Source organism: Halyomorpha halys, unplaced genomic scaffold (genome assembly GCF_000696795.3).
Source record: "Halyomorpha halys isolate HHAL.00 unplaced genomic scaffold, Hhal_1.1 Scaffold948.1, whole genome shotgun sequence".
NCBI classification, from domain to species: Eukaryota; Metazoa; Arthropoda; class Insecta; order Hemiptera; family Pentatomidae; genus Halyomorpha; species Halyomorpha halys.
The window spans coordinates 273,688-284,442 of NW_027115140.1; the positions used below are offsets into that span (position 1 = coordinate 273,688).

The 10,755-nt window shown below is 31.4% G+C and overlaps 1 protein-coding gene across 1 annotated transcript in view; it reads right to left on the reverse strand.

Annotated features, from left to right (window-relative positions):
* The window catches only part of LOC136796969 (muscle-specific protein 300 kDa-like), a gene marked incomplete in the record, with an annotated part of 110,655 nt that overhangs the window by 31,780 nt on the left and 68,120 nt on the right, over window positions 1–10,755 (reverse strand). The window contains 1 exon segment of the mRNA XM_067052216.1: window positions 6,373–6,639. Coding sequence (XP_066908317.1) covers window positions 6,373–6,639 — 267 coding nt within the window.

Consider the following 10,755-nt stretch of genomic DNA (forward strand, 5'->3'; position numbering starts at 1 on the left):
GTACCAACAAACAAATATTATTGTTTTTTATCTATTATGAAACTATTTATTTGAATTTTTATCATCCATAACCTATATTATTTACATAATAATGTATTTACGTTTCCTTTCATTTTCCCTATCTTTATTTTATTCCTTTTTATAATGAAAATAGAGAAAATGGAGTAGAATAGCCGAGAAAAAAAAAAATCAAAAGAACAAAACAAGCGTGTGAAAGTCGACGTCCGTTGCTTCCTTTGTTTAACAAGAATTTGTACAAGTCTTTGATTTGCGGCAAGTGGAAAACGTATAGATCCTGAATAAAATTACCAGCGAAAAAAGATATGTATATATCAAACAAGTTATGTATATATCGGTTTCAGAGATCACTAGTTCCCTATTCTTTTGGATACTCATTTACCTTTAAGTGGTTGAATAAAATCATTTTCCGGATCTAATAATCTCTTTAGGCAAATAATCAAGTTTATACGAGGCTCATATTCAGAAACCTACTAATAAATAAGCATGAAAAAACTAACATAAAACTGCGATGAATTTTAATATTTAGATATTTAGAATATGCACATAATTCCATTTCATGAGGGCCGGAAGTCATAGCACTCTAGTACAAAAGATTGGTTTGTATACGAACTATTTTAAGCTTGCATTTTTGTGGACCGTGCGTTCTATAGGCGGCTTACTACATCATGGTTATTAAAAGCACTAGGAGCTCATGCTATTTTAAAATGACTAAATTTTAAATAATAACAAAAAAAAAATGAGATAATACAAGTATAATCGCCAATTAAAAATAAATATAGAACACTCATTAGAAACAATATTGTTTGAATATTCTCTAAATTGGGGTATTAATACGAATGCAAGAGATATACTGATGACTTCAGGTTTCAAACTTTCAAATCATTTCACATAACAAATGAACAATGACTTTTAAGTTTTACTAATAAAGATATGAAAGTCATAGTTATCTCAGGAATTGTAAAGTTTCTTTTGAGTTTCATATCTTTAACATCATTAGTAATAAGGTACTTTTTTAATTAGTTAATATCAATAGTAAATTTATCGTTAAAATTATAATAAATAATAAAAAATCGAATAGAAAGCGAAATAAAATAACCTGTTTTTCTTAAACAACCTTTAGACTATTAAAAAAAATTAAATACAAAACAAAATATAAAATGTTATTTTAATTAATATTTTACATCGTTACTACAGCTAAGGAAGGTTCGTATTGATGTACTAAATAAAAAAAAAATATCCTCAGAATATTTTATGTACAACAAAGGCTTTGTCTGCTTAAGAAAGGTACAAAAAAAGTGCCCCAGAGTAATTTCATATATAAATAATCTGTCTCCTTTTTTTTTAGTAATTGCTATTATAGTTAATATTACAATTAATAATTTTAATAACATAATTCTCGGCTAGAGAATACTACAAATTAGGCGAATTCATATTTAACAAAATTTGTTATATAGAGGAAATTTGATAGAAAGGTTCATTTTGTTTAGTTACACATTATAAGTAACAGATGTGGACCAGCGGTTCTCAAAGTGGGGGTGGAGAGCCCCAAGCGTACGCTATATAGGGGTGCCAGTAAGAGAATGAAAACACTAAAATAAAAAAACCATTTAAATAGCAAATATACAGTGCATTTAGCATTTATTTTGAACTTCTTTTATTTCGTTTCCTACACATTGAACCTTTCTAAGGATAACTGTGCCAATATTTAAAATTTTTTTTTAGCTCAAGAAGGGTGCTGCGAAATTTGTTTAGCCCAAGAAGAGTGCTGTTGCGAAAAAACTTTGAGAAAAACTGGTTATAGACGACCCAAAGAATTTTAAAAATTAGATAAATTTATCAATAGGAAAAAAACCCATCCTATAGCTAGGCAAGTTCATGTTTACGGTTGATCAATAGGTTAGGATGGAAAGTTCTAATTCTGTGGAATTTAGAAATAATTGTAAGGTAACATTATCTAAAAACAATGAAAAAATATTAATATTTTTTCTCGAAGCAGCCTAAATGTTAGTTACCTAGTTAAAATATTCATCTACCGTAATGACTATTATAATTTTCTTCAATACTCCATAATTTTACTTTTTAAAAAAAAAAATGGTATTTTGAGACAATTTTTTAGAGTAATACATAAAAAATATATTGTAATAATCATAATAAAGCTAAGGAAAATAGAACATTTGATAAAAATCACAAGAACAGATCTAGCCCTAACAAAAGCTTTCCATTCTCCCCTCAATTTATCTCTCAAACCGTTTAGCGGTTGGTTCTCTACTGATATTGGTGTTAAAAAAAAAAAAAAGTTGAAATGAATACAAGGCTAAAATCAAATGTTAGTTTTTAGGGAAAATATTTTATTAAACTAGTATTACTCATTTTGAAAGTAAAACACTATCTTTGAAGAAATGAGGGGAAAACATTCAAACATAAAGATAAGAGAAAATAAAGGATTCGGGGTGAGTAACAGATAACGGTAAAAAGGGAACTGCCACCTATGGATAGGACACAAAGGTGTTAGCAATAAAACGTATCTTATCTCAACTTATAGAAATGGTAAATAACAATCCAATTAACCGAATTTAGATAATTTTGAGATAACTCTCTTAAATTTGGCAGTGAAAGTTTATTTAAACAAAAATATTATTTTTTATTTAATTTATAAATTAAAATGGGTGGTGTAGTACTCTGATGTGTCCCAAATGTATACCAAATAGGGGTGTCGTAACCGAATTCCATATTCTCAAAATATTAATAAAATTTAAAATTAAAATAGCAAATTTACAGCGGATTCTAGCATTTCTAAGGATAATTACGGCGTCATTTTAATTTTTTTTTTTTAGGTCAACAACGGTATCACAATATTCTTTTTAGCCCAATAAGGGTGTTGCTATTTTTTTTTAAACCAAGAAGGGTCCGTGGCGAAATGATGATTCACAGAATTAAAAAAAATTAGATAAATTTATCAATAGGAAAAAAACCCATCCTATAGCTAGTTCATGTTTACGGTTGATCAATAGGTTAGGATGGAAAGTTCTAATTTCCTAGAACTTAGAAATGGTTGTATGGAAATGGCATTTACTAAAGTCTTTACATTCTTTCAAAACCATAAAAAAAAATATATTTTTTTCTTGAAGCAGCCTAAATGTTTAGTTAAATGCCTAGTTATTTAGTTAAAATATTCATCCAATGAAATGACCATTAATATTTTCTTCCATTCCAATTGAGTATCTTCTAGACTGCAGCCTACATCATCTCACCCTTAAAAGCTATTTAGTCAACTTAACCTTCCAATAAATAAGAGTTTATTTAAGAGCAGTTGTTAAATTATTTTTATAAAAAGTAGTTCTGAGAAATCATCATAACTCAAGCTACAATACCTAAAAATAAAAAAAAAATTCAACGATAATAAAAATATTCTAGGAACATCTCGTCTCAAACATCATTTGGCAGTATAGCTATAAAAATTCTTCTGACTTAGAGAATTCTTTTGAGATGCCTTTAGACTAAAGAATTAATTTTAATTTTTATAAATATTGTGTGTAGTTACTAAAAGAAGTTACTTAAATGTGAAGTTACTTAAGAAGTTTTATAAGTATTGTGTGAAGTAGCAAGACTGGCCCTAACGTGTTCGTAGCCTAGTCCTCCCTCCTGAACTAATAATATTAAGACTTTAAACAGCTTAAAAAGCTTTTAGACAAGGAAGTTTTTCTTCTTAAGTGGAAAATCTTAAGCCCTCCAAGAGGTTGATAAACAAATTGTAATTGACATAACATCTTACGAAAAAAAGAACTTGGCGTTATTTAGCCGCTGAAAAGTGTATTTTACAATTTTTTTTTTCGGTATAAAGAAGGTTTCCAAATCTCATTCCAATTATTGGAGTGTTAACACTACCCACTCTTTTGTAACGACGTTCCTTTTTCAAAACTCAATCGTTTCGGAATTTAATACTATGAATATAAGTACTAAAACCTTCTATACATATTTATTTCAATGGAATATTTAAAAGAAAAAATTAAATAAAAGTGAAGGATTAGATAAAGGCAGTTTTAAGTTTACATATTATACGATGAAAATGCAAAATTAATGTGTTTCTGGGATTCTTTAGGTCACTTCATTAACCAAGACTGTTCCAAGCGAAGCTAATTGACTAAATGGGTTCCATATGGTAAAGGACGTGATTTTCAGCCGACACGCGTTCTTTATCTGTTCGCCATTTTCAAAGTTCTCAGAAAACAAAAGAAATGACCACGCCCAGAGGCTATGTTAATTTCAGACAAGACTGTCCTGAAAATTACCATGTATAGCAAAAATATTTAAAGAGCTTATTAGAATTTTAAAGAATAGACCAGTGACAAATATAGTATTGAAGCATAAAACCATAGAATATGAAACCATTGTCTTAGATGTTTCCAAACACACTAAATTATTACATTTATTTACTAACATAATTTTTTTTTTAAATATTACAATTTTCAAGTTTTTATATTTAGTTATGATATGTAATACTTATATTGTGTTATATATAAAAGTATTTTCAATAAGCAACCTATTTAGCATTATATATTTATTTTTTTTAATTGGTTCAATCTCCAGTTCGCTGATGAACCAGTAATCACCACATGTTTGGTCGTAAAACAACTTAACCTAACTTTATTACGAATTGAAGTTTTTGGCATCACGTTATTTTTAAGGCTGATTTTATAAAATGTGGAGAGAATTTTTGGGACATTTGTTTTCTTAAGAGAATATTGTATTAAATTACGGTAAGTGACAGCTAGTTGAAGGCAAAACTTTGTCATTAACAAACATTTAAAAATTGTAAAAGTTTTCCTTTTTGCCAGTTACCATGATTTACACGTAAAAAATACAACAGGTATATTTTTACTTGGTGGCTAAAACTCAACGAGAGTATGTTTTATAATGCAGGATTATCTTGTACACAGACAGTGCAAGAGGGGAAAAAACAGTTACTTCACCCTATGTTTCGAATACTTAATTGAAAACTGTATGGTTAAGAGTTAAAATTAACGACTTTGTCAACCATAGTTAGGAGGAATAAAAATTGTGGGAGTTCCGAAAAATAAAAAAAATTCATTTTTCACTTCTTTTAAGAAAGAAGAAAAATTTGCGTTGTTTCCTTTTAGTAAATTATTCAGTTTTCAACTAGATTATACAAGGGATACAATAAATGTCCTTAAAAAGCATTTAATATGCTTGCTATGCTATGAGGGGACTACACACCTCTAAAGTTTATTTTATACCAGAAAAATGTTCGATCATTTTTCATTCGGAGCTTATTCCCTGTAACACAAATACACCTTAGAGCACACTGCTTAAAATAAAGCAAATTTTGTAAAATGCGAGAGCAAGTAGCTCAGGGGTAAGACACTATGCTACGAAATCCAGGGACCCGTGTTCGAACACGGCTGAGGTAGATAATTATTTTCTATTTCACTAAAGCCGTGAGTCAGCTCTGTGGGATCGGGAACCCTCCTGGTTCCACTCAGCCTAAAGTGGGCACCCGTAATAGAGTAAAACTCAGACGGTAGAGCGCAATCTCACCTCCTTGCACAACCATTGGTCCAGTAACAGTACTTCCTACAAAGTACTGCACCCAGATATTAAAAAGCGTTCACTAGTTTCTGAGACAAAGTTATCTATAAATTAAATGTTCTAACCAAACAACTAGAAATCAAAATTTAGAAATTTATTTTGCCAAAGACATCCGCACATCATTCGTAGGTATAGTACTTGGCATAGTATCCGCAAAAATAAATAGACAAAATATTGATTTTCCGTTATTTGGAAAAAATGTTGCCTTTTGAAAAACTGTATCTAGGTAAATATTGAGCGTAAAGAACTCATAGTTTAGCAACTTTACTTCGAATAATGTTTTAACAGGTTTTCTAGTGTTGGTATTCCTACAGACACGGAGCTTCCAATGAAAAATTTATAATTTGTAACGTTTTGAAAGAGCCGCTACTTCTTTATTTTTCTTGACTAGGGTTGGCAGTAATCAATCTTGACTAGTAACTGTATATCGTATTCATTGAAGTAATTGGGGTGAAATAGCTTATTTTTTTCGGGACTCTTGGAGTAGCAAGACAATTTGTCCTACCGGCCCTGGAATTGAAATGGTGGAGAAAACTGGTTTACAAAATGCGCCTAACGGTCATGAAACAACCACCTGGTAGTTGAGTACACAAAGACTTGCAACAAAATACAAATCTAGACTAGTTCTTGTACCACCTGCATAATTCTTTTGATACTTCCAAATGTTTACTCTACAAGTATTTGCAAGCTTATGCAGCCTCTCCTAAAGCATTACAAAGAAGAAGCTCTAGCCTAAGGACCTACCTCTAGGGTGAGAGAGGCTACTACAGGCGGCAGGTCAGCGGCGGACAGAGCCTCCCGGTAGCGGGCCCACAGACCGGCGGCCTTGCGGTAGCGGGTGGCCAGCTCCCCTAGCCCGGCCTCTGCGCGGGCCCAAGCCGCTTCCTCCTCCCGCACTTCGGCCCGCAGCCGCTCGCCCACCTCCGCACGGACCACCGCTTCCAGGCACTGTCCAGCAGATCGCAGCTCTTCCAATCCTCCCTCTCGCTCTGTCAGGCTCTCCTTCACTCCCTGCAACAAGAGATATACGGCTAATTAATAATAACAACAACAACTCTATTATCACATAAAACATTAAGTATATGCCAAGATGTTATATATATATTTGGTTAGTATGCTTTAGCCTATTGAAGAGCTCTGGCTGCATACAGTCTTGATGAATGAACTGGATCAATGTTAACTGTTTACAAACTCCCTTCAGCTAAGAGAGAGTAAAGACTTTGCCTCTGTATCTCCTTCCAATAAAACTCGTCAACTATCTATCAACTTCTCTTACTATTAGATTTTTCTTTTTCATTTTGAATTTAAATTTTGTAATAAGGTAATGAATTCTACTGAAAAAGTTCAATACGAAGTAAAATGCAACTTTAGCTCACCCAAAAAGGCTCGAAACCATTTTTATGTACCCGAAAAGTGCCGTAGGTGACCAATCCTCAACCCTTCGTATGAAAATGTATGACCCACAACTACGACATTTTTTTTCCCTCTAGAGGGAATTTCTACAAAGAAATGGTCATTAAATCCTTCGGATCTATTTTCAGGCTACAGAGTCTAAGTATTATAATTTATAATGATATTATAAATATGTAATATGAAATATTTTTATTTAGTAATATATATTCTAATATTGAAGTAATAATAAAAAAAAAAATACGAGTGTTACAAAGTAAAAGGCCAAGTACAAAAGAAGTATTAAATATCGATATTCATTTAGATAAGTTATAAGAAGAAAACGAAGTAGGAACTGCTGCCGAAAGTTGTAGTGTAACCTAACCTTAAACTAAGGTGGGAAGGAGTAAGTGTGCAAAGACAGAAATTTTCCCGGTTAATATCGGTTAGCTCACCTAAGTCGTCCATAGCTGAGTCTGCTCGGGTCATCTCAGTACACTCAGGTGACTTAAAAATGGTTTCCCGCATTTTTTTTTGGGGGGGGGGGGCTAAAGTAAATAATTACCCAATAGCAGGACTCATTATTGGAAAAGCCTGCTTTGGTTTGCTGATGATACAGCAGTATTAGCAAATAGAATCCTACAGTGCGATCTAAATATTCTTGAATAGAAATTGCCTGTTGTAAAGATGAAAATTAGTGCGGACTAGAAAAGAAAAAATAGGAGTGTAATGATAGTACTCATTATTAATGAAGTCAGGCTTGAACATATGAAAACATTCAAGTCTCTCGGAGCCCATTCACACCTATAGGGTCACACCTGATCACGGATCTAAGAACGCGACAAAGCAACAGAACTATTGTTTTAAGCTTTAAATGAAGGGTTTTTCAACAGAAAAGAGGTGAGAAAGGAGACTATAGTCAATGTATAAAAGTCCACCTCAGAGTCACTATGTACTAACTCTCTCAATTCAGGACGGTAATATCAAAGTTAGGTAAATGCGATATCTGATATAGATGGAAGGTAAAACTAGAAAAAACTGGATCAGAAATACTGAACTAAGCTCCAGATTCGGTGTGAATCACATACAAACTATAATAATCGCCAGACGACGCTTCACCAAAATCGCTGAGTCAATATACGGTTTCAGAAGACTGTCTACAATCAATGTTTCGAAACTGCTTTTGACGTTAAGGGGGCACACGTTTCACAACCGTAAAGAGAAGCAAGAAGTATAAGAGTTATGTTATTTAACCTACATTAATTTAATATTATATACTTATATTAATTTATTCAATCTTCTAATGCTAATTTAAGCATTCGGGACAGTATAATAAAGACAGCGAGGGATTATGCACAAAAAACACTACGTTTTCTCCCCTTTAATTTATCTTTTTATATTGTTGAATTTCATCACGTATTGGAAAATATTATCCCTCATTTCTTACATTTGAGGCGAAGAGTAGTCATTATTAGCTTAAGAAGACAACTGAAAATTTAAAAGAATACTACTACATAAAGGATAAAAGTAGTAATATAGACCTATAATATATTGTTGGAAAGCCAAAGATATTATAAAAAAAAAAATTAACATCTAAAGTCGTAGAAGGCAATGGAAAATGACGCAAAATGTATAAATAATAAATAAAACACACAAAAAGTCAATCCTTCCCGGCCGGACCCGCCCCACTAAGACCCCCGGAGAGCGACGGTCCTATATCACTTTTGAAATATTAGCTTAAAACGGGAAGAGGAAACTTTAAGATAGTTGAATTGAGCAATATTTAAAAAGCGCCTGAAATTGAAAAAACGGCATGAAACCCTCCACTCCCGCCCTTCGTGGTAGCCTTACTTATCTGACTTTTTAAACAGACAATTATAGTGAGTAGGTTGGTCGATGTATTACATGTCACAATCTCACAAGAGGAGTTCATAGCTCATAACACAAAACAAAAATTTACGTTAATTTACTATTATATAGTTATATTAATTTATTCAATCTTAATTTAAGCTTTCTGGACAGTTCAGGTGGAACTGAGGGATCCTGCACAAAAAACAGTAAGTTAGTTCATCTTTTAATTTATCTTTTTTATCCTTGAATTTCATTACGTATTCGAACATATTACTCCTGTTTCTACATTTGAGGTAACGGTTGTAAAATATGGTAACTGACAAATTGAAGACTATAAAATGTTAAAATATTTCTTAATAACAACGTTTTACGTGAAATTCATAAAAAAACTTGTAGTTATTTACCGTAACTTAATATCAAAATTATTCTCTTAAGAAAACATATTCTTAAGATTCTATATTCCTAGATTCTTTCTACAAATTATAAAATCATCTTGTAAATGGTTTCAAAAACTTCATTTTATAAAAAAAATTAAATGATTATGTTTTGAGAACGAACACCTCATTCCTTATTTATCCTTAGTCATTTCGTTATTATACAATTTTTTGAGGACTTAATTTCGCACCAGCATCCAACACCGCTGTAGTATTTAATTTTTCCACATTGTATATGATTACACATGAAAAGACAGAAAAGGAATAGCAGTGATAAATATACTGTTATTCGACAATATCAATTAGTAAACAACACCGCCCCATTTTTTTTTCTTTGGAATTCCAGGCTTTAAAGATGAAGAGGAAACAGGAGATTATCAGAGTAAAGGAAAATAAGTGGAAAATTATGGCAACTGATAAGATTAAACCTGAGGGGTATTAATAGTATAAAACGAGGATGGGCGATAAAGAAGAGTCCAAGAAACGAAGATAAACATCATAAACTACTTTATAGTACATAAAACTAACTTTAATATGAGTGCTATTACTTAATAATCTGTACGTGTGATAGGTCTTTAGATAGATTTCCCAAAATAAATTCATAACCCTAATCAACTGTTGCTTTTTTAAAAAACTGTATCTACAGAATTATTGAATATAAATAGCACTACACTATTAGGGCTCAAATTTTAGCAAATTTACTCTAATTTAAATTATGTTCTATTAGATTTTCTAGTGCTATTGGAAGTTCGAAAGATATGAAGCTCCGAATGAAAAATTAATTTTGATTTATTTTTATGTTCCCCCTACCTATCCTTGGTAGACTCATCATTATTGAATAGTAATTATACATGGTTTTCATTAAAGAAATTAAAAATTGAGGTGAAACAACTGACTTTTTTTCCACCGAGCTCTAGTATTATTAGTAGATAGCAGTATAAATAGAAAATATACTCTAGGAAGATAGTCCAGGTGGCGGTCAATAAAGGTATCAAAATAGTAAAAGAAAACTATTTTGAAATCCTTTATTAACCTTAACTTAGACTTTCTTCCTCCAATCTACTTCAGATGGTAAACTATCTTCTTTTAATATGAAAAATATATTGTTGCCACCTCAGCATATATTTGGTACTAATAGGTTCTGTAAAGCTGTATTCTGGTGAAAAAATAAATAGATGGATTATTGTTTGGTAACAGATCTGAAAATCATTTCTACCAAAATACTATGATTTTAATATTAACACCAATTTCATACTATGATTTTGATTTGTTAGGAACCTAACAAGCTTTACGAGTTTAGTAATTTAAGACAAAAAAATTAAATAATAATTAGTAATCAGAATGGTTGAAGAAATTTATGAACATATTAGATGTCTAAGTAATCAAATTAAAATGTTTTTGTCAAAAATTCTAGAACGAAATTTGAATTTATTGATCATGTAGTACAATTTCT